Source organism: Oncorhynchus clarkii, chromosome 28, assembly GCF_045791955.1.
Source record: "Oncorhynchus clarkii lewisi isolate Uvic-CL-2024 chromosome 28, UVic_Ocla_1.0, whole genome shotgun sequence".
In the NCBI taxonomy this organism is placed as follows: Eukaryota; Metazoa; Chordata; class Actinopteri; order Salmoniformes; family Salmonidae; genus Oncorhynchus; species Oncorhynchus clarkii.
In genome coordinates this window covers 18,027,733-18,052,481 of record NC_092174.1, presented here as the reverse complement: position 1 = coordinate 18,052,481, position 24,749 = coordinate 18,027,733, and the positions used below count along the sequence as shown (strand labels likewise).

At 44.4% G+C, this 24,749-nt stretch overlaps 1 protein-coding gene across 5 annotated transcripts in view; it reads left to right on the top strand.

Moving 5' to 3' along the window:
• The first annotated feature begins 6,543 nt into the window (after positions 1 to 6,543).
• Positions 6,544 to 24,749, top strand: part of LOC139387612 (ATP-dependent 6-phosphofructokinase, platelet type-like) — a 45,553-nt gene continuing 27,347 nt past the window's right edge. For 2 of the 5 annotated variants that reach the window (XM_071133984.1, XM_071133982.1), the window contains exon 1: positions 14,544 to 14,849. In XM_071133984.1, the coding sequence (XP_070990085.1) occupies positions 14,756 to 14,849 (94 nt within the window). In that variant the 5' untranslated portion in view covers positions 14,544 to 14,755. Of the gene's footprint in view, positions 6,780 to 14,187; positions 14,850 to 24,749 lie in introns of those variants that run through there. The other 3 variants (XM_071133981.1, XM_071133983.1, XM_071133980.1) reach the window with 3 other exon arrangements.

The following is a 24,749-nucleotide window of genomic DNA, read 5'->3' as shown; positions in this document are numbered from 1 at the left end:
TACAGTTACCTAGGAGTTCTTGTTCTTCTAAGGCATGATCAAATATGTCTTTCATTTCAAGTATTTTTTACAAAAAATCATTTACAGTCATGTCTAAAACAATATATACAATTTATGGTTGATAGGTTGGGCCCTGAGTTTTTCCTGACCACGTGACCTGATGAGGAAAAACTCAGGCAAGGGCCCAAATTTTGTTCAGTCCTTCATGCTCAGAGTAATAGTAGATCCTTGTAGCAGAAGTGGACCTTAAATTGTCTGCTTTAGGCGAAACACTGAATGTCAGCTGAATATAAATGTGCAGATTTAGGCATTTTGATCAACTTGACATGTTCACTAGGAACCTACTTGAATTGGTCCAATAAGAAAAGCTTGTTTTCGTTTTTCCCATGCAAAATGTTTTGCTACACTGTGCACAAATGAATACAACCCTGGGTTTGGGATGATTAGAACATTCATGTGACTCAAATTAAGCAGGTGAACTTTATGTTGATTATAGGACAAAGATCATCTTTTAGATGTAACATTTCCAGCCAACTATCTATGTAAAGAGTGTACATAATTCATATCCAAAGCCTGGTGGCATTGACATGTCATCAAATTATAGACCAACTTTGAATCGTTGATAAGCCAGGCTTACATGCGCTGTGTGTAATAACCTAGAAATGAGGTTAGTGCATCACTGTCACTATAGCTATCAGTAGAAAATAATCAAGTCATGGGTAACTGCAACTCAACATGGCTGCCGGACAAAGGTGTTTTAACATAAAGGGGTGTATCAACGCAAGTGGGTGCAATAGAAAAGCTAATTGGGCAGATTTGTTGCCACCCAATGCTGCAACTATGAGAGCATTTTAGCTAAGCCTAACCCTTTACCTTACCTTAACCTCATTCTCCTAACTTGCTATGTTAATTCTCCTAACCTGCTACATAAACAAACCATCAGACCCGACCAACCACCAATGCAGCCATTTTTATATCAATATCAAATCATTTCTGGGTTACACCCATCGCTGATGATCCACCCACTTCAAATCCAAGTCACATTAATATTGATTTAATAATTTAAACCTAACCTGACCCATCACCTTATATATTATAAATAAAAAACAACACAAATGGCTCCTAGCCTCCCATGCTTCCTTTCTGTCCCTATCACTAAAACTGAAACTGAATAATATAAAATTAAATGGAAATATCTGTTTACCAGAGGAGGCTAGAGGGAGGAGCATAGGAGGAGCATAGGAGGATGGGCTCATTGTATTGGCTGGAATGGAATAAATGTAACGGTATCAAACATATGGAAGCCACATGTTTGACTGTTCCATTTGTTTTATTCCAGCCATTAAAATGAGCCCATCCTCCTATAGCTCCACCCACCAGCCTCCACTGCTGTATACAACTACAACTAAATAAAAACTTGTAAATCAGGTCTGAAAACTAACCTCAAATAAAAATGGAAAAACATATCGAAATAAAAACGATTATAAAAACACAAATCTATACCCTTAATAGCAATGTGCTGGCCACCAAAACAACATAAAATGTACCTTGTGCTTATATCCATTGCAGGTTCTTGTGCCACCTATTACGAGATTGTGAGGTGGGAAGTAGCGGTGCGTGGGTAAAATCACTGGGGAAGCCAGAAAAAAAGCCATATTACAACCTATGTGTTGTGATATAATTGCGTTGTTTTCTTTAGAACCTGTTAGTTCATATGCCTTGCGACTGTGATGTATATATAGGCCTAAAGGCCAAGACAATAAGAAAACACAGTGGCAGAATAAATTCAACCAGGCCTTTGTTTCATCACAAAACCAGAGAGCAACATCTGTCTGGTGAAGTCCACAAAACATATTGCATGTAACACAGTTACATGACCTACAGCATGGTCCAGCAAGTTAATGATTCCGACATTTTCAGACTACTAAACAACTATAGATTTAGAACCAGGGAGAGTTACCGCAGGTCGCAAGGAAAACAGGAGCTACCTCCACTATTTCAGCACCATTTCAACTTCAACATCATCAAATCACCTATGCTTAGTCTAATACAGTGACAACTAAAGATACCAACAACAATTTAGTAGAATCAATTTAAGCTAAATATGATGCGGCTGCCCATGGTTCTGATTTCTGTTTCTGTGACCTGCGGTAACTCTCCCTGGTGTGTGCACGTTTGTGCAGGTAGAAAAAACATGTTGACTCACCCTACTTGAAGAGAATGCCATTCTCCTCTCTCTTTTTTTATTTTATTTTTTAAATTTTACCCCTTTTTCTCCCCAGTTTCGTGGTATCCAATTGTTGTAGTAGCAACTATCTTGTCTCATTGCTACAACTCCCGTACGGGCTCGGGAGAGACGAAGGCTGAATGTCATGCGTCCTCTGATACACAACCCAACCAGCCGTACTGCTTCTTAACACAGCGCGCATCCAACCCGGAAGCCAGCCGCACCAATGTGTCGGAGGCTACACCGTGCACCTGGCAACCTTGGCTAACCCGGCCCGCCACAGGAGTCGCTGGTGCGCGATGAGACAAGGAGATCCCTACCGACCAATCCCTCCCTAACCCGGAAGACGCTAGGCCAATTGTGCGTTGCCCCACGGACCTCCCGGTGGGACTCTGATGGCACAGCTGGCGCTGCAGTACAGCGCCCTTAACAACTGCGCCACCCGGGAGGCCCCATTCTCCTTTCTCATGTTGACGAAACGGTCCCTCTCTCTGTCATACAGTACACACTTTTTTATTTTTTGTTGTCCTAGGCTACCTGGCTACAATGCTTGCTCGCTAGCCAACCTTCCTTTCATTGGCAACGTTAGCTAGTTAACAATCGCCTGCTACATCAACCTAAATATTGAACTTCTATCCTCTCAGGCCAGGGGCACAATGTATGAAATAATGGTTGGATCAGATTCGCTATTATAATCATTGGCCAGTACGGAGAATGTAGTAAAACCCTAATCCTATCTCCAATTTAGGAAAGGGACCATTTTAGCTAGCTAGCTAGCCACCGGAGGACAACAACACAAGAAGAAGGAACAATTCAAGTTGTTTCTGTCAATGATTTATGCTCTCAATGCGATTTGATAGGAGTGATGCCAAATCCAAACTGGCTTCTGCTCACTCAGTTTATCTCAACACTGATTGGCTATTATGTTGTACTTTTTTTAATCAATGGAGGCCAAATGCTCGCTGGCTTCCCTTGCATTCAATTCTATGGGCGGCAACAACGTCATACTCTTTTGGACCAGACAGCATCAGATAGATGGCCTACACAACCAGAGACAGAGGAGCGCTGTTTCGCTGGCACAAATTCTTTCTCCAGTGAGATATATTCAGCCTCTTGCGAAATGAAGGACAATTCTGAAACACAGAGAGACTAAATATTAATGTTTTTTTCTTGGTCAATGTTTTGTGGAAGCCTGGCTCCCTTGGCATCCATGAATACACGCCACTGGAGGTGGGCATATCTCTCAGGCTTACCTGAGAACATAGTGGACACAATCTTGGAGAAACATGCAAAGAAGGGTCACCAGATGAGAAAGCGGTTAATTACTCCTGTATTAGTTCAGGTCCTTGGAATACAAAGTGCATGCATGGCCCTATTACATGTTTCAAGTTATATATTTGAGTCTAGAAGAGTAGAATAAAAACAGAATTGAATTCTATCCACCTGGTCTAGAGTGGCTGCTATAGCCCCATTAGTTTAATTAATAACCTGGTGTAGAGTGGCTGCTATAGCCCCATTAGTTTCATTAATCACCTGGTCTAGAGTGTATGCTATAGCCCCATTAGTTTAATTAATAACCTGGTGTAGAGTGGCTGCTATAGCCCCATTAGTTTCATGAATCACCTGGTCTAGAGTGGCTGCTATAGCCCCATTATTTCCGTTAATCACTGATTGCTATACTTTGTTGCCATAGTAATTGCCTCTGTATCAGAACCCCATTGACTGTTTTACTGAAAATAACAGTAATCATGAGCTAGGTTCACGTTTTGGCAAAAATGATATTTCCTACTCTAGTCCACATGCCTGTAGCTCTGTGCACTGACAGTATCACATTCAAAACTTGTAGTATATCTTGTTTGATTATAATGATCTTTGGGCATAGCCATGGGAAGTAGTGGTGCTGAGGGTGCTGCAGCATCCCCTGATAAAAAAAAAATCACATTAAGAGTGATAACTGTCAAAGGTTGGAATTCTCCTTTAATATCTCTCAATCTGTATTTTATATGGCTTTAACGGGGGAATTAGCAGTTGTGACATCCATTTTTAGACTTATAAATGAATTATGTGTCCATTGATTCTTGAAAAATACAACTTATGCCTCATGAGCTTAGTTCAACCGCCGTACCCCATCAGAACCCTAAATATAAGCTTGTTTTACTCAAATTTTTGTAAACAATGTAAATGTAAACAAACATTATATAGCCACACAGCATGGTTAAAACTATCATTTTATTATCACGGATGGTCAGTCCTTGTATCCATAGCTCTGTCTATGAATTTGAGAGTGGTTACATTTCTCCCGCATCATCAGCTTTTTACTGAAATGGGCAGGGAGTGCACTTTGTTATTGTTTCTATTGCTGATTGCTTTATATGAATTATATGAATATGCATGACTTGAGACTGATGCATTTGTTTACTGGGTTCTATTGTTTTTTCTTTTTCTACACCTAGATGAATGGTCGAGAGTGCATGCAGAGGATGAGAGAGACATTTGCACAAGAGTGAATGCAGACCTGATGAGTGATGAGGAGGATGGCCTGCAAATCTAGATCCCACGGACCCCTCAACCCTCACCACAGTAACCCCAATGGAGGCTGTCCCGAAGCCAAGCTGGATGACTCCTGGCAGTACTGTGCTTGATTATTGTGAACACTTGTGTTGATCTTTGAATTTTGAATAGGCTTTCATATTGAGGTATACCCCCCCACCCTCTTTAACCCATGTAAGCAGGTAAACACCACATTTGAAATTCGAAGATTAGCGAAAGGGTTTTCAGAAGAATGAAGCAGAGTACAGGCAGTAGTTCTCCAGTTTGGCCCAGGGCTAGCCTCCATCGGGCTTCCTTCAGTTTCAGGCCCTGCTTAGTCTAAATGCAGATACTATTACTTACTTTCTCCTGCTCTACTGACATGAATTGTCATCCTTCAAGAAGTGATTTTGTGTCTTTTATTCAAGGGACTAAGAATTGTTTTAGGAAAGCGATGTCATGAGGTGCTGGAAAAACCTTGATAGTGGTGCTTGAATTTTATTTCTGAAAAGGTGTAGGAACCCCAATGTGTGATATTAATAACATTAACGTGTTCATCCAGTCATTCATAACTCACTGTAATTCATTAACACTGACATTTATTGGCGAGTCGTTGGCGGATGTGGACAAAGATGTTTTGCATCTCCAGTACACGTCAAAGGTGTGCACTGGATGTGTCCTGGTAAGTGGGTGGACGTGTTTACTGGGGATTTACTGAAGTGTTGCTGGCCATATATATACGTCTGTGCACATCCGTGCACTAAAGTGGTTCGTTGTCTGAAATTTACGGGAAGTGTGCAGTGCCGAACATTGCTGGGCATTTTCGAAATAGTACATTTTCGGACTTGTTCACTGGAGTGTTCGACACATAAATGTGCCTTTTCATGCAGTGTTACATGATTGGGAGAAGCTGGTTCTAGAAAGAGTCAGTCTGACTCAGTTATAACCTGAAGACAATAAGATAAGATCTAACCTGTATTTTACACTGAGGCCTGAGTAACTAGGTAGAATGGAGCAATCGTCCATTGAGTAGGCTAGTCTCAATAAGTTCAAATCAAATCAAATGTTATGTGCCGAATACAACAGGTGTAGGTAAACCATATAGTGAAATGCTTACTTACAAGCCCTTAACCAACAATACAGTTAAGAAAAATACAGGAAAAAAGTAACAAATAAAAGTAACAAATAATTCAAGAGCAGCAGTAAAATAACAATAGCGAGGCTATATACAGGGGGTACCGGTACAGAGTCAATACGTGGGGGCACTCGTTAGTCGAGATAACTTCTTGAGTGTAGGGGGCATGATTTTTTACCCACTTGAAACTTCCTATTTCTCAGGCCCAGAAACTAGAATATGCATATAATTATCAGATTAAGATAGAAAACACTCTAAAGTTTCCAAAACTGTCAAAATATTGTCTGTGAGTCTGTGAGTATAACAGATACAGATACAGAAATATTGCAGGCAAAAACCTGAGGAAAATCAAACCCGGAAGTGCTGTTTTTCCTGAAAGCTCTCTGTTCCAATGGATGCCTTGCCTCCATTTAAAGGGATATCAACCAGATTTATTTTCCTATGGCTTCCTTAAGGTGTCAACAGTCTTTAGACATAGTTTCAGGCTTTTATTTTTAAAAATGAGCGAGAAAGATAACATCATGTCAGTGGATAGCTGGGTGTTCGCAGAGTTTTGTTTGCGCAACAGAGTGGGGCAGCAATTGTCTCTCCCTCTCCTATTGAAAAAGCGGCAGTCCCGGTTGATATATTATCGATTATATATTTTAAAAACAACCTGAGGATTGATTATAAAAAACATTTGGCATGTTTCTGTGGACATTATCGATACTATTTGGAATTGGTCTGCGATGTCGTGACCGTCTTGAGCCTGTGGATTTCTGAACATTACGCGCCAAACAAATTGAGGTATTTTGGATATAATGGATATACAGTATATATTTATGGAACAAAAGGAACATTTATTGTGTAACTGGGAGTCTCATGAGTGCAAACATCCGAAGATCAAAGGTAAGCGATTTAATCTATTGCTTTTCTGACTTTCGTGACCAATCTACTTGGCTGCTAGCTTTTGTAATATTTTGTCCCCCGAGAGAGATGTTCTTACAAAAACGCTTGTTATGCTTTCGCCGAAAAGCTGTATTGAAATCTGACACGCAAAGTGGATTAACAACAAGCTAAGCTGTGTTTTGCTATATTGCACTTGTGATTTCATGAAAATTAAAATATTTTTAGTAATTTAATTTGAATCTGGTGCGCTGCAATTCAGCAGGTGTTGATGAAAATTATCCCGCTAAAGGGATGGGTGCGTCAAGAAGTTAATTGAGGTAATATGTACATGTAGGTAGAGTTATTAAAGTGACTATGCATAGATAATAACAGAGAGTAGCAGCAGTGTAAAAGGGGGGGGGGGTAGCCATTTTATTAGATGTTCAGGAGTTTTATGGCTTGGGGGTAAAAGCTGTTTAAAAGCCTCTTGGACCTAGACTTGGCGCTCTGGTACCGATTGCTGTGCGGTAGCAGTAGCTGGAGTCTTTGACAATTTTTAGGACCTTCCTCTGACACTGCCTGGTAAAGAGGTCCTGGATTGCAAGAAGCTTGGCCCCGGTGATGTATTGGGCCGTACACACTACCCTCTGTAGTGCCTTGCGGTCGGAGGCCGAGCAGTTGCTCCCAGAAAGACTAAACAACTTCTTTGCTCGCTTTGAGGACAATACAGTGCCACTGACACGGGCCCGCTACCAAATCCTGCGGGCTCTCCTTCACTGCAGCCAACGTGAGAAAACATTTAAACGTGTTAACCCTCGCAAGGCTGCAGGCCCAGACGGCATCCCCAGCCGCGTCCTCAGAGCATGCGCAGACCAGCTGGCTGGTATGTTAATGGGCGTATTGGGACATATTAAGACCCTGGGTCTCGACCACACCCTGTGCAACTGGGTCCTGGACTTCCTGACGAGCCATACCCAGGTGGTGAGGGTAGGTAACAACATCTCCACCCCGCTGATCCTCAACACTGAGGCCCCACAAGGGTGCGTTCTCAGCCCTCTCTGTACTTCCTGTTCACCCACGATTGCGTGGCCATGCATGCCTCCAACTCAATCATCAAGTTTGCAGACGACACTACAGTGGTAGGCTTGATTACCAACAACGATGAGATCGACTACAGGGAGGAGGTGAGGGCCCTCGGAGTGTGGTGTCAGGAAAATAACCTCACACTCTGTCAACAAAACAAAGGAGGTGATCGTGGACTTCAGAAAACAGCAGAGGGAGCAGCCCCTATCCACATTGACGGGACAGTAATGGAGAGGGTGGAAAGTTAAGTTCCTCAGCGTACACATCACGGACAAACTGAAATGGTCCACCTACACAGACAGCGTGGAGAAGAACGCGCAGAAGCGCCGCTTCAACCTCAGGATGCTGAAGGAATTCGGCTTGTCACCAAAAATACTCAAACTTTTACAGATGCACAACCGAGAGCATCCTGTCGGGCTGTATCACCGCCTGGTACGGCAACTGCTCTGCCCATAACCATAAGGCTCGCCAGAGGGTTGTGAGGTCTGCACATCGCATCACCGTGGGCAAACTACCCGCCCTCCATGACACCTACACCACACGATGTCACAGGAAGGCCAAAAATATCATCAAGGACAACAACCACCCAAGCCATTGCCTGTTGACCCCGCTATCATCCAGAAGGTGAGGTCAGTACAGGTGCATCAAAGCAGGGGACCGAGAGACTGAAAAACAGCTTCTATCTCAAGGCCATCAGACTGTTAAACAGCCATCACTAACATTGAGTGGCTGCTGCCAACATACTGACTCAACTCTGGCCACTTTAATAATGGAAAAATTGATGTAATAAATGTATCACTAGCCACTTTAAACAATGCCACTTTATATAATGTTTACATGCCCTACATTTCTCATCTCATATGTATATACTGTACTCTATACCATCTACTGCATCTTGCCTATGCCGTTCGGCCATCACTCATTCATATATTCTTATTCATTCCTTTACACTTGTGTGTATAAGGTAGTTGTGGTGAAATTGTTAGGTTAGATTACTTGTTAGATATTACTGCATGGTCAGAACTAGAAGCACAAGCATTTTGCTACACTCGCATTAACATCTGCTAATCATGTGTATGTGACAACTAAAATTATATTTTGATTTGAGTACAGGAGGGGACCGAGCACGCACCCGTGAGGGGCCCCCGTGTTGACGATCAGCGTGGCGGATGTGTTGTTACCTACCCTTTGCACCTGGGGGCAGCCCGTCAGGAAGTCCTGGATCTAGTTGCAGAGGGAGGTGTTTAGTCACAGGGTCCTTAGCTTAGTGATGAGCTTTGAGAGCACTATGGTGTTGTAAACCAATCTTTGTCCCCCTCCTTTAAAAAAAAATCTGACACAGAAAATGTTACTTATTTGGGGGTGCTGTTTTAGTGTTGTTCTGTTGTTTTTTCCCCCTGCGAAATCATGCTGTTTTAGTATCAAATGATAAGCAACTCTCAGGTTTTCCTGTCTAACTTGAGTCTTTTTCTTTGGTTGGAGCGCCCCTTTCTGGTTAGAAAGCAGAAGTACATTCATAGAGGTTCACAACATCCTGCAGAGATACAATATGCCACTAGATGTCTCTCTTGACTGACAGTAACCAAACAGATGCCTTCTCGAACCAAATCAAATCACACTTTATTTGTCACACACGTGATTAGCAGATGTTATTGCGCGTGTAGCGAAATGCTTGTGCTTCTAGCTCCGATAGATATTATTGCACTAACAAGTAATAATATCTAACAAATTACACAACATATACAAGTAGGAATGTATTAAGACTATATACATATGGACTATTGACGTCAGAGCGGAACGGACTAAGATACTGTAGAATAGTATAGAAAACATTATATACACGAGGTGAGTTATGCCAGATATGTAAACATTAAGTGACTAAGATAGCATAGAATACAGTATATACATATAAGGTGAGTAATGACAGATATGTAAACATTATTAAAGTGACTAGTGTTCCATTCCTTAAAGTGGCCAGTGATTCCTAATCTATGCCTATAGGCAGTAGCCTCTAATGTGCTAGTGATGTCTGTTTGGCAGTCTAATGGCCTTGAGATAGAAAGAAAAACTGCTTCTCTCGGTCCCAGCTTTGATGCACCTGTACTGACTTCACCTTCTGGATGATAGCGGGTGAACAGGGTGAACAGGCAGTGGCTCGGGTGGTTGATGTCTTTGATGATCTTTTTGGCCTTCCTGTGACATCGGGTGCTGTAGGTGTCCTGGAGGGCGGATAGTTTCCCCCCAGTAATGCATTGGGCAGAACGCACCATCCTCTGGAGAGCCTTGCAGTTGCAGGCGGTGCAGTTGCTGTACCGGTAAAAATGTGTGAGGGTTTTGGGTGACAAGCCACATTTCTTTAGCCTCCTGAGGTGGAAGAGGCTCTGTTGCGCCTTCTTCACCACACTGTCTGTGTTGGTGGTCCATTTCAGTTTGTCAGTGATGTGTACACCAAGGAACTTGAAGCTTTCCACTTTCTCCACTGCGGTCCCGTTGATATGGATAAGGGGGTGCACCCTGTGCTGTTTCCTGAAGTCCACGATCATCTCCTTTATTTTGTTGACGTTGAGTGAGAGGTTGTTTTCCAGGCACCACACTCCCAGAGCCCTCACCTCCTCCCTGTAGGCTGTCTCGTCATTGTTGGCAATCAAGCCTACTGCTGTTGTGTTGTCTGCAAACTTGATGATTGAGTTGGAGGCGTGCTTGGCCATGCAGTCATGGGTGAACAGGGTGAACAGGGAGTACAGGGTGGGGGGGAGGGGCTGAGCACGCACCGTTGTGGGGCCCCAGTGTTGAGGATCTGCGGAGTGGAGGTGATGTTTCCTACCTTCACCACCTGGGGACGGCCCATCAGGAAGTCCAGGACCCAGTTGCAGGGGGCGGGGTTCAGACCCAGGGCCTCGAGCTTAATGATGAGCTTGGAGGGTACTAGAATTTGTTTAGCCTGTTCCGAAGAAAGACATCGGTCTCGGCGACGTGGCTGGTTTTCCTTTTGTACTTCGTGATTGTCTGTAGTCCCTCCCACATATGTCTCGTGTCTGAGCCGTGGAATTGCGACTCCACTTTATCTCCACACTGACGTTTTGCTTGTTTGATTGCCTTGCGGAGTGAATAACTACACTGTTTATGTTCTGCCATATTACCAGTCGCCTTGCCATGGTTAAATGAAGGTGGTTCGCGCTTTCAGTTTTGTGCGAATGCTACCATCTATCCACGGTTTCTGGTTAGGGTAGACTTTTCTCATCATCAAATAAATACCCAAATGAACCGGAATTCTATGACAAAAACTATTCATTTGGAATTCATGGGCACATGTTTAAGTAGTAAAACAGTAAATTTAAGGAAAACAGTGATGCCTTTTTTTCTTTACTTGTTTGACAAATCATTTCAGACACAGTGTTTAGACAACTTGCATGCCTGCATGTGTTTGACCTTTTGAATAGGGTTAAACAACCAACCAGTTAGAACCCTTAGAAACAAAGGAGATGTTTACGCAACATGATTGAGCAACTCCCGGCCAGTTAAGGCTGTCAATGAGGGACTACTTTTCTCACGAATTAAGCCAGAAAAACGCACAAAAACGCACGGAATTTGCTGAAATGCATTTTGTACATATATGCATGAATTGATTTTGAGACTGTGTTGCGTGGTCATATGCAGGACCAAACCTGCTCTGTGCTGTATGTGCAGTATCAGACTTTTACACATGGAATAAACAAACATACAGTCAATAACACAAGAGAAAAGTCTATATACACTGTATGAAAATTAGGTAGGATAAGGGAGGTAAGGCAATAAATAGGCCATAGTGGCAAAATAATTACAATTTAGCAATTAAACACTGGAGTGATAGATGTGCAGAAGATGAATGTGCAAGTAGAGATACTTGGGTGCAAAGGAGCAAAAATATAAAATAAAAACAGTATGGAGATGAGGTAGTTGGATGGGCTATTTACAGATGGGCTATGTACAGGTGCAGTAATCTGTGAGCTGCTCTGACAGCTGGTGCTTAAAGTTAGGGAGATATGAGTCTCCAACTTCAGTGATTTTTGCAATTCATTCCAGTCATTGGCAGCAGAGAATTGGAAGGAAAGGGGGCCAAATGAGGAATTAGCTTTGGGGGTGACCAGTGAAATATACCTGCTGGAGCGAGTGCTACGGGTGGGTGCTGCTATGGTGACCAGTGAGCTGAGATAAGGCAGGGCTTTACCTAGCAAAGACTTATAGATGACCTGGAGCCAGTGAGTTTGGTGACGAATATGAAGCGAGGGCCAGCCAACGAGAGCATCCAGGTCGCAGTGGTGGGTCGTATTTGGGGTTTTGGTGACAAAACTAATGGCACTGTGATAGACTGCATCCAATTTGTTGAGTAGAGTGTTGGAGGCTATTTTGTTAATGACATCGCCAAAGTCAAGGATCGGTAGGATGGTCCGTTTTACAAGGATATGTTTGGCAGCATGAGTGAAGGATGCTTTGTTGCAAAATAGGAAGCTGATTCCAGATTTAATTTTGGATTGGAGATGCTTAATGTGAGTCTGGAAGGAGAGGACACCTAGGTATTTGTAGTTGTCCACATATTCTAAGTCAGAACCGTCCAGAGTAGTGATGCTGAATGGGTGGGCAGGTGCGGGCTACGATTGGTTGAAGAGCATGCATTTAGTTTTACTTGCATTTAAGAGCTGTGTCTGAGCCTGGAGGTCTGAGACCCGATGATGGTATTATTACTTAATAATAATGACTATAATGACTATGGCCAGAGCTGTGTGCACCCCCCCCTCCGCACCTCCAGTGCTATGTGCTCCTCCCTCCTCCTCGCCCTCTCCATCACCTCGAGCACAAGCCTGACTATATTTAGAACTTCTGCATCACTGCATATCATATTGACTCGGAGAATAACATACACAAAAAATGATCTACTGTTCCCCACCTGCCCTTTCATTCAGATTCAAGGGGTGGCTTTCAAGGAAGAATACTGCATGCTACTGACATATTATCCTGGTGTTAATTCTTCATCTTCCTTATCCTTTCTACCAGTGTGTACCACTCTCTCTTTTCTGGCCATGCAAATTATGCTTCACATAAATATTCTATAACCACCCCTCCAGAGGTATCATTTCAGTCTAGACTAAAGCAAAAATGAAGTCTACTGTACCTAAGGATGGTAACAAGCTTAGTGTGGGTTATGTGACCTTTAATACCATCATTATTATTAAATAATAATAGCATCATCGGGGCCCAGACCTCCAGGCTCAGACACAGCTTTTACTCACAAGCGATCAGAGAACTGAAATCTTCAACCGGTCTCTTGCACTGACTCCCTGCACCCTAACACACATACAGTGGGGAGAACAAGTATTTGATACACTGCCAATTTTGCAGGTTTTCCTACTTACAAAGCATGTAGAGGTCTGTCATTTTTTATCATAGGTACACTTCAACTGTGAGAGACATAATCTAAAACAAAAATCCAGAAAATCACATTGTATGATTTTTAAGTAATTTATTTTCATTTTATTGCATGACATAAGTATTTGATACATCAGAAAAGCAGAACTTAATATTTGGTACAGAAACCTTTGTTTGCAATTACAGAGATCATACGTTTCCTGTAGTTTTAGATTCCGTCTCTCACAGTTGAAGTGCACCTATGATAAAAATGACAGACCTCTACATGCTTTGTAAGTAGGGAAACCTGCAAAATTGGCAGTGTATCAAATACTTGTTCTCCCCACTGTATACACACACTCACACAAGCTCACACCTAGACTCGAACACACACACAAACACACTCCCACTCTCTCACACACACACAGAACACACATACCCACGCTACACACACACTCCATGACTGCTGCTACTGGATACCTACGGTGCCTTCAGAAAGTATTCATACCCCTTGATTTAGTCCACATTTTATTGTGCTATAGCCTGAATTTTATAATGGTCTTTGATCATCTTTGAGCTGTCACTACAACTTGATTGGAGTCCACATGTGGCCAATTCAGTAGTTTGGACATGATTTATAAAGAAACACATCTGTCTACACAAGGTCCCACAGCTGACAGTGCACGTCAGAGCAGAAACTATACCATGAAGTCCAACAAACTCCAAGATATATGCCTCATCACAATTCTATCTGGGGATGGTTATACAACTATTTTTATAGTGTTGAAAGTTTCCAAGAGCACAGTGGTCTCCATCATTGAGAAATTGAAAAAAAACATGGAACTACCCAGACTCTGTCTAGAACTGTCCGTCCGACAAAACTGAGCAACCGGGCAAGAATGACCTTAGTCAGGGTGGTGACCAAGACCACTCTGATATAACTACAGTGTTTCTTGGCTGAGATGGGAGAACCTGCCAGAAGTACAACCGTCTCTACAGCACTTTACTCAATTGCTTCCTGTTTAACTGTTCCTCGGTCGTGACTAGTTACCACAGCCTCAAAGGCATAAACCCCGCCTATTTATACAGTTTAAAAGTGATTTTAAACCTAAACATAACGTTTAACCTAACCTTAACCATACTGCGAACATTATGCCTAACCTTAACCTTAAATTAAGACCAAAAAGATCCAAGAAAAAAAAATATATTCAATTTTGACTTTGTCGCTTTGGTAAGTAGTGGACACCTTCCTAGTCCCTACCATCGTGTCGCTGTAGTAGTTTCTAATGACCCAATTGGTCAGAAAAGTTTGAGGAATATACGTGATGCAGTAATCTAATGGATAACAGCACTGTCAATTAATTAATTACAGGAGGAAAGCTCCCTCATAGGCTCACTGCTGCCATCGGGAACAGTGGGGAGATGAGCGTGTCGAGAGCAGGAAAAGGGGGCGTAATCACTTATTTTATTTCACAACAAAATACAACTACCGGTGTTCAGATATTATATTTGTGAAGGATAGACGAGGAGCCATGGCGAAGCAGCAGGACACAAAGAAATTATTTGAGGATCTCTCTGGCGCTGGGAAATCCATCGGCGTTCTGACAAGCGGAGGAGATGCTCAAGGTATCGATTCTTGAAACAAGTGGATAAGAGTGATATATTGTATAAAATGGATTACAGTGTAAGAACGACATGATACTAAAAGGGAAATAAACTGTTGAGTTATCATTTTTCCAAGTGTTGTCATTGGCATTGTTTAGCCTAAAGGATCAATTTATCTTACAGTAGGCCTATTTGTTATCGTATGGTCAACAAAATTATGCAACAGATGATATGGTTGAGTATTGACACTGACAGTCGTATAAGCTATTTAACAGAAACATTTTAAATGTAGGGGCCTAACCATTATTTTTGGAATTATTTGGAAGTTATGTTACAATATCTCGTCATTTAAAGAAATGTGATTATGCACTCTTATAACCGATAAAACACATGTAGCCTATAGGAGCAAATAAGTTAGGATACCATCTTTGAGGTTACTGAAGCCTGCATTGCAGACTTTCAATCGTTGGGTAGATTACGTGGCGCAGAAATGTCAGTCTGCAGCTATCGCGCCCTGCATCTTAAAGTCTACATGCCAAGATTTTAGAGAGCAAAGATATAGACAGACCTACACCTCAAATTCCATCATTGGCGTTTACCCAATATTGTAATGAATGTAACTTTATAGACTGTTGCAATGGCTTTCATCGTCGACTTCCCCTGTGCGTTAAAACAGGTCTTGTAACGTGCATGACAGATGGGCAGACATCCACTTGAGTTGTGAGGAAGGGCGGGGGTCATGTACTGTAGACCAGGCCTACGTGAGGAGCGGGAAGTAGCGGGGTTTTCCCAATGATTTATATATAAACTAGATGTCCGATTGGGGGAGCTATGTTGAAGCCACCGGACCTCCATTTTGGCACGCCCCTACCTTGTCAAAAAATATTTTGGAATTGATAGAAATGCATTTATTAATGTCTACATTCGTTTTTGCCACGCTTATTCTATTACAGACATCATACTTTTAAGTTATATTATGTGAGCTAAGCATAAAAAAGGAAAATATATGAAAACATTTTCCTTAGAGTATACATTTTTGGAGATGACTAATGTTACTGGCCCCGCTACAACCAAAACATTCTTAAATACATGTAATTTTGTTCTTGAAACATTTAATTGAAAAACTGTAGAATTCCATTCATTCCTGTGGAGGACTGCTCCTACTGGGGAATGCCAATATGTTCGATCTTTTGGTTCAAAGCCTCTCAATTCCCAGTCCAGGGTTTATAAACAGTTGAAGTTGGAAGTTTACATACACTTAGGTTGGAGTAATTAAAACTAGTTTTTCAACCACACCACAAATTTCATGTTAACAAACTATAGTTTTGGCAAGTCGGTTAGGCATGACACAAGTAAATATTTCAACAATTGTTTACAGACAGATAGTTTCACTTATAATTCACTGTATCACAATTCCAGTGGGTCAGAAGTTTACATACACTAAGTTGACTGTGCCTTTAAACAGCTTGGAAAATTATGTTATGTTTGGAGGAAAAAGGGGGAGGCGTGCAAGCCGAAGAACACCATCCCAACCGTGAAGCAGGGGGTGGCAGCATCATGTTGTGGGTGTGCTTTGCTGCAGGAGGGACTGGTGCACTTCACAAAATAGATGGCATCATGAAGATGGAAAATTATGTGGATATATTGAAGCAACATCTCAAGACTGGGTCTTCCAAATGGACAATGACCCCAAGTATACTTCCAAAGTTGTGGCAAAATGGCTTAAGGACAACAAAGTCAAGGTATTGGATTGGCCATCACGAAGCCCTGACCTCAATCCCATAGACGATTTGTGGGCAGAACTGAAAAAGCGTGTGTTAGCAAGGAGGCCTACAAACCTGGCTCAGTTACACCAGCTCTGTCAGGAGGAATGGGCCAAAATTCACCTAACCTATTGTGGGAAGCTTGTGGAAGGCTACCCGAAACGTTTGACCCAAGTTAAACAATTTAATGGCAATGCTACCAAATACTAATTGAGTGTATGTAAACTTCTGACCCACTGGGAATGTGATGAAAGAAATAAAAGCTGAAATAAATCATTCTCTCTACTATTATTCTGACATTTCACATTCTTAAAATAAAGTGGTGATCCTATCTGACCTAAGACATGGATTTTTACTATGATTAAATGTCAGGAATTGTGAAAAACTGAGTTTAACCGTATTTGGCTAAGGTGTATGTAAACTTCCGACTTCAACTGTATAATGGGACATTTTTTCACCAAATATTTTTAATATAAGGTACGATCCTCGCTGCGCTTTGATAGGTGGGGGCAATGTACTGGTGGGGTTCATTAGCATATTTGGGGACACAGTCAAATATATGTATATTTGTGCCAACCATCAGTGGAAGTGTTGTTGCAGATTAAGTTTGAGGGTTATGCCAGTGCAAGTTACAGGCAACTGGCTGCCATGAGCAATACATGCCAGTAATGTTATGTGCCTTCACTGACTCTTCTGTTGACAACATGCAACATTACTTGCTAATTGGCAGCATACTGTAGAAGTGGCAGCCTATCATAATATTGCAGGCGTGGCTTTCAGCTCCCATGAGAAGGAATATCCCAGTTAATGTGATCTGTTCTATTCTGCTCATAAACACGATCTTGTACACTGTCAGTTCTCCAGCCTTGCTAAAAGCTGACGTACACTACATGACCTTCAACCTTCTGGGAAGAGAACTAGTGAGGTTAGGCACTGATGTTGAGCGATTATGTAAGGCTCGCAGTCGGCGTTCCAATTCATCCCAAAAGTGTTCGATGGGGTTGCCCCTGTGCAGGCCAGTCAAGTTCTTTCACACTGATCACGACAAACCATTTCTGCGTGGACCCCGCTTTGAGCACAGGGGCACTGTCATGCTGAAACAGGAAAGGGCCTTCCCCAAACTGTTGCCACAAAGTTGGAAGCACAAAATCGTATAGAATCTCATTTTATGCTGTAGTGTTAACATTTCCCTTCACTGGAACTAAGAGGCCTAGTCCTAACCATGAAAAACCATTATTCCTCATCCACCAAACTACAGTTGGCACTATGCATTGGGGCAGGTAGCATTATCCTGGCATCCGCCAAAGCCAGATTCATCCGTCGGACTGCCAGATAACATTGTGCATGGTGATTGCCCATGAAAACCCATTTTGTGAAGCTCCCAACGAACAGTTCTTGTGCTGACATTGCTTCCAGAGGCAGTTTGGAACTTGGTAGTGAGTGTTGCAACTGTGGACTTGAGTACTCGGTGGTCCCGTTCTGTGAGCTTGTGTGGCCTAAAACTTCGCATCTGAGCCGATGCTCCCAACTCATAGTAATCCCCACCCTGTTGACTACTTTAAAATGGCAATGTCCATGCTTAAACAGGTTATATCCATAATGAATACTCTATCTATAGAACAGGTTCAACTTCACATGCATCCACTTATATCAGTCCATTCGTAACATTCATAACAACCTAACCATCTTCTATTTGATCAAGCAAATTCGCAATAACAAAATGTGTTGACCAATTTTACACTCTTGTTGATCTCCATACAAAAATTCCTCACTTCTTGGGCTTATTTTCGTGGACAGATTTTGGGCAGAGTAAAACCTCTCACTTTTCCTCTTCCTCGAACTGACTATCCTCCTGAGACCCAGCAAAAAAAAAGGGGTTGGATTTTTAAAAAACTTTTTTTTTTACACCACATAAGTGTTTGGGGTGGGAAAAAACATCTTACAAAGAACATTAAAATAAATAAATATTTTTATTTCATTTATTTTATTTGAAATATTCCATAAAATTATCTCAGTGGATCTCAGCTGATAATATGAAAAATGTAACATTACAGTAAATGTTGACAGTAGGTAGAAAACATCCAGATGAAAACTCACCAAACTGTTACTGAGATATTTACCTATTAGAAACAATTTGAATATCAAACTCACAAAAATTATAATTACACAATTACACGCACTTACCATAAAATGTGCTAATTGTAATGGAATTTGTGATGGTTGCCATTTTGAAGAACCAGAAAGAAGAAATGATCAAGGTGACACTCATACACATATGGCATCATTGAAAAACCCAGAATGTCCTCTTAAAGGTACAACAGGACCTACCTAACACAGTGGCAAGTATGGTCTTAGAGATATGGACCAAAAACGAATGTTCGTTAGAGAGAACAAAAATGAGTCTCAGGAGGCTACTATAATGTGGAAACCCAACTGACATCCCAGTTAAGGACTGTGGTAGTAATAGAGTAATAGTGACTCAGTCCTTCATTGCTTCATGCCTGGCTGTCATCCAGTAACAATATTGCACTCTCTGAGTATGGATGGTCTTATTGGCATACAGGCTACCGTAGGCTGAGATTTCCACTGAACTTAGGATACTGTAGTAGGCTACATTTGCAATAATAGCCTATCTGTCATTGAAGTGTGACGTGGTGGGGAGTAGAGTAGTGGGCTACTCCCTTTCTCACCAGAGCACCAGTGACAGGAGCCTACAAGTTTCATTTATGATCATGTAATGACAATTCTAGCTCTCCACAATAGGGTTGGGCGATGTCAACCTTTGTCCTGTCGTGATTATGTACTCACTAAATATTGTGCTATACCTGGCCTGGGCAATCCCAGTCCTTGGGGGCCCGATTGGTGTCACACTCCCCCCCCCCATCCCTAGCAAACACAGCTGATTTAAACTACGTGCATTCTAAACTGAAGATCATGATTAGTTGATTATTGGAGTCAGGTGTGTTAGCTAAATAAACAAAATGAACACCTCTGGTAAAACCCCCGTTGAGCTATAGCTCAAAATCGCATGCTACATCTGGACAAATCATGACCAAAGATATTGTTGTTGGAAGCCTGAGCAGAGGTTAAGTGCAGGAAAATATAATATTTACTTCTGGTGGAGATTCAGCATGGAACAGGTGTGTCTGTCTGTGTCTGTGTCTCGTACATATGATGGAGCAAAGTGACAGGCTGTTTTACCGTAGTGAGTTAGGTTATAAATAATGGGTGTTATAGAAACAAAGTCTACAGTCTTGAGAACTGGATGATAATTGCGTTGCCTCATCAGCCTGTTTTAATAGGCTATTGTTTGTTATATCACTCATAAAGCTGTGATTGAGAATAGCCTATAGACTCCGATTTCCATTATTCTTAAAAGCTGCAACTTTAGGAGAACAGTAACTTCTTAGGCTATTTGGGAAATTGGCTAGTTGTTCATAACTTTAATTTGTCTTAAATCCTTATGGAAAAAAACACCTTTTTTATTTGATTTATTTCACCTTTATTTCACCTGGTAGGCTAGTTGAGAACAAGTTCTCATTTACAACTGCGACCTCGCCAAGATAAAGCAAAGCAGTTCGACACATAGAACAACATAGTTACACATGGAATAAACAAACATACAGTCAATAATACAATAGAAAAAGTCTATATACAGTGTGTGCAAATGAGGTAGGATAATGAATGTGCAAGTAGAGATACTGGGGTGCAAATATGGAAAGGTGCAAAGATAAATACATAAATACAGTATGGGGATGAGGTAGTTGGATGGGCTATTTACAGATGGGCTATGTACAGGTGCAGTGATCTGTGAGCTGCTCTGACAGCTGGTGCTTAAAGCTAGTGAGGGAGATATGAGTCTCCAGCTTCAGTGATTTTTGCAGTTCGTTCCAGTCATTGGCAGCAGAGAACTGGAAGGAAAGTGGGCCAAAGGAAGAATTGGCTTTGGGGGTGACCAATGAGATATACCTGCTGGAGCGCGTGCTACGGGTGGGTGCTGCTATGGTGACCAGTGAGCTGAGATAAGGCGGGGCTTTACCTGTAACGGTGTTCGTCTATAGGAGGAGAAGAAGCGGACCAAAGCGCAGCGTGGTGGTTACTCATGTTCTTTAATTAATGGAAACTGAACGATACATGAAATAACTTAACTCTACAAAACAACAAACGGAACGTGAAAACCTATACAGCCTATCCTGTGACAACAAACACAGTGACAGGAACAATCACCCACAAACAAACAGTGAAACCCAGGCTACCTAAGTATGATTCTCAATCAGAGACAACTAATGACACCTGCCTCTGATTGAGAACCATACTAGGCCGAAAACATAGAACTGCCCCAAAACATAGAAAAACAAACATAGACTGCCCACCCAACTCACGCCCTGACCATACTAAATAAATACAAAAACAAAGGAAATAGAGGTCAGAACGTGACAGTACCCCCCCCCAAAGGTGCGGACTCCGGCCGCAAAACCTTGACCTATAGGGGAGGGTCTGGGTGGGCGTCTGTCCGCGGTGGCGGCTCTGGCGCGGGACGCGGACCCCACTTCGCCATTGTCTCAGTCCGCCTTATTGTCCGCCTCCGTGGCTTACTCACCATGCCCACCCCTCTCAATGACCCCACTGGACAGAGGGGCTGCTTGGGACAGAGGGGCAGCTCGGGACAGAGGTGAAGCAGCTGCTCGGGACAGAGGGACAGCTGCTCGGGACAGAGGGACAGCTGCTCGGGACAGAGGGACAGCTGCTCGGGACAGAGGGACAGCTGCTCGGGACAGAGGGGCAGCTGCTCCGGGCGGAGGGGCTCTAGCGGCCCCTGGCTGACTGGCGGCACAGGCGGCCCCTGGCTGACGGGCGGCACTGGCGGCCCCTGGCTGACGGGCGGCACTGGCGGCCCCTGGCTGACTGGCGGCACTGGCGGCCCCTGGCTGACTGGCGGCACTGGCGGCCCCTGGCTGACTGGCGGCACTGGCGGCCCCTGGCTGACTGGCGGCACTGGCGGCCCCTGGCTGACTGGCGGCACTGGCGGCCCCTGGCTGACTGGCGGCACTGGCGGCCCCTGGCTGACTGGCGGCACTGGCGGCCCCTGGCTGACGGGCGGCACTGGCGGCCCCTGGCTGACGGGCGGCACTGGCGGCCCCTGGCTGACGGGCGGCACTGGCGGCTCCTGGCTGACGGGCGGCATTGGCGGCTCCTGGCAGACGGGCGGCACTGGCGGCGCTGGGCAGACGGGCGGCACTGGCGGCGCTGGGCAGACGGGCGGCGCTGGCGGCGCTGGGCAGACGGGCGGCGCTGGCGGCGTTGGGCAGACGGGCGGCGCTGGCGGCGCTGGGCAGACGGGCGGCGCTGGCGGCGTTGGGCAGACGGGCGGCGCTGGCAGAGGCGCCGGACAGGCGGGAGGCTCCGGCAGAGGCGCCGGACAGGCGGGAGGCTCCGGCAGAGGCGCCGGACAGGCGGGAGGCTCCGGCAGAGGCGCCGGACAGGCGGGAGGCTCCGGCAGAGGCGCCGGACAGGCGGGAGGCTCCGGCAGAGGCGCCGGACAGGCGGGAGGCTCCGGCAGAGGCGCCGGACAGGCGGGAGGCTCCGGCAGCGCTGGAGAGGAGGAAGGCTCTGGTAGCGCCGGAGAGGCGGGAGACTCCGGCAGCGCTGGAGAGGAGGAAGGCTCTGGACGGATGGGCCGGAGAGACAGCCTGGTACGGGGAGCTGCCACCGGAGGGCTGGGGTGTGGAGGTGGTGACGGATAGACCGGGCCGTGCAGGCGCACTGGAGCTCTTGAGCACCGAGCCTGCCCAACCTTACCCGGTTGAATGGTCCCGGTCGCCCTGCCAGTGCGGAGAGGTGGAATAGCCCGCACTGGGCTATGCAGGCGAACCGGGGACACCGTGCGCAAGGCTGGTGCCATGTAAGCCGGCCCAAGGAGACGCACTGGAGACCAGATGCGTAGAGCCGGCTTAATGGCACTTGGCTCGATGCCCACTCTAGCCCGGCCGATACGCGGAGCTGGAATGTACCGCACCGGGCTGTGCACCCGCACTGGGGACACCGTGCGCTCCACAGCATAACACGGTGCCTGCCCGGTCTCTCTAGCCCCCCGGTAACCACAGGAAGTTGGCTCAGGTCTCCTACCTGGCGTAGCCATACTCCCTGTTAGCCCCCCCCCAAGAAATTTTTGGGGCTGACTCCCGGGCTTCCATCCACGACGCCGCGCTGCCTCCTCATACCAGCGCCTCTCCGCTTTCGCCGCCTCCCGTTCTTCCTTGGGGCGGCGATACTCTCCTGGCTGAGCCCAAGGTCCTTTACCGTCTAGTTCGTCCTCCCATGTCCATACCTCCTCGCGCTGCTCCTGCTGCTGCTTTCTCCTTTGCCCATTACCACACCGCTTGGTCCTGTTGTGGTGGGTGATTCTGTAACGGTGTTCGTCTATAGGAGGAGAAGAAGCGGACCAAAGCGCAGCGTGGTGGTTACTCATGTTCTTTAATTAATGGAAACTGAACGATACATGAAATAACTTAACTCTACAAAACAACAAACGGAACGTGAAAACCTATACAGCCTATCCTGTGACAACAAACACAGTGACAGGAACAATCACCCACAAACAAACAGTGAAACCCAGGCTACCTAAGTATGATTCTCAATCAGAGACAACTAATGACACCTGCCTCTGATTGAGAACCATACTAGGCCGAAAACATAGAACTGCCCCAAAACATAGAAAAACAAACATAGACTGCCCACCCAACTCACGCCCTGACCATACTAAATAAATACAAAAACAAAGGAAATAGAGGTCAGAACGTGACATTACCTAGCAGAGACTTGTAGATGACTTGGAGCCAGTGGGTTTGGCGACGAGTATGAAGCGAGGGCCAGCCAACGAGAGCATACAGGTCGCAGTGGTGGTTAGTATATGGGACTTTGGTGACAAAACGGATGGCACTGTGATAGACTGCATCCAATTTGTTGAGTAGAGTGTTGGAGGCTATTTTGTAAATGACATCGCCGAAGTCGAGGATCGGTAGGATGGTCAGTTTTACGAGGGTATGTTTGGCAGCATGAGTGAAGGATGCTTTGTTGCGATATAGGAAGCCAATTCTAGATATCATTTTGGATTGGAGATGCTTAATGTGAGTCTGGAAGGAGAGTTTACAGTCTAACCAGACACCTAGGTATTTGTAGTTGTTCACATATTCTAAGTCAGAACCGTCCAGAGTAGTGATGCTGGACAGGCGGGCAGGTGCGGGCAGCAATCGGTTGAAGAGCGTGCATTTGGTTTTACTTGCGTTTAGAGCAGTTGGAGGCCACGGAAGGAGAGTTGTATTGCATTGGAGCTCGTTTGGAGGTTAGTTAATTAACACAGTGTCCAAAGAAGGGCCAGAGGTATACAGAATGGTGTCGTCTGTGTAGAGGTGGATCAGAGAATCACCAGCAGCAAGAGCGACATCATTGATGTATACAGAGAAGAGAGTCGGGCCGAGAATTTAACCCTGTGGCACCCCCATAGAGACTGCCAGAGGTCCGGACAACAGGCCCTCCGATTTGACACACTGAACTCTATCAGAGAAGTAGTTGGTGAACCAGGCGAGGCAATCATTTGAGAAACCAAGGCTGTTGAGTCTGCCGATAAGAATGTGGTGATTGACAGAGTCGAAAGCCTTGGCCAGGTCGATGAATACGGCTGCACAGTAATGCCTCTTATCGATGGCGGTTATGATATTGTTTAGGACCTTGAGCGTAGCTGAGGTGCACCCATGACCAGCTCTGAAAGCAGATTGCATAGCGGAGAAGGTTAGGGTCTAGAGTATCTCCCCCTTTGAAGAGGGGGATGACCGCGGCAGCTTTCCAATCTTTGGGAAAAACGTGATCACAGGATTTTATGTGAAGTTACTGTGATAACATGTAACAACGTGAAGAATACATGATCTCATTTGAAATAAAAGTGACAAAATGGTGATGCAAAATTTCAACATGTGATGCCATGCCAACTACACATGTGATGACATTTGAGCACGTGAAAACGCTGTGTCAAATGTTATTGAGAATATTTTATTTTCAAATGTATAATGGACATTAATTCAACCAGTCATCGTCCCCTGCAAGTGTTATCTAGTTCCCTGTTTGTGGACAAGAATGTTTTTAGAATGTTGTATCATGGTCC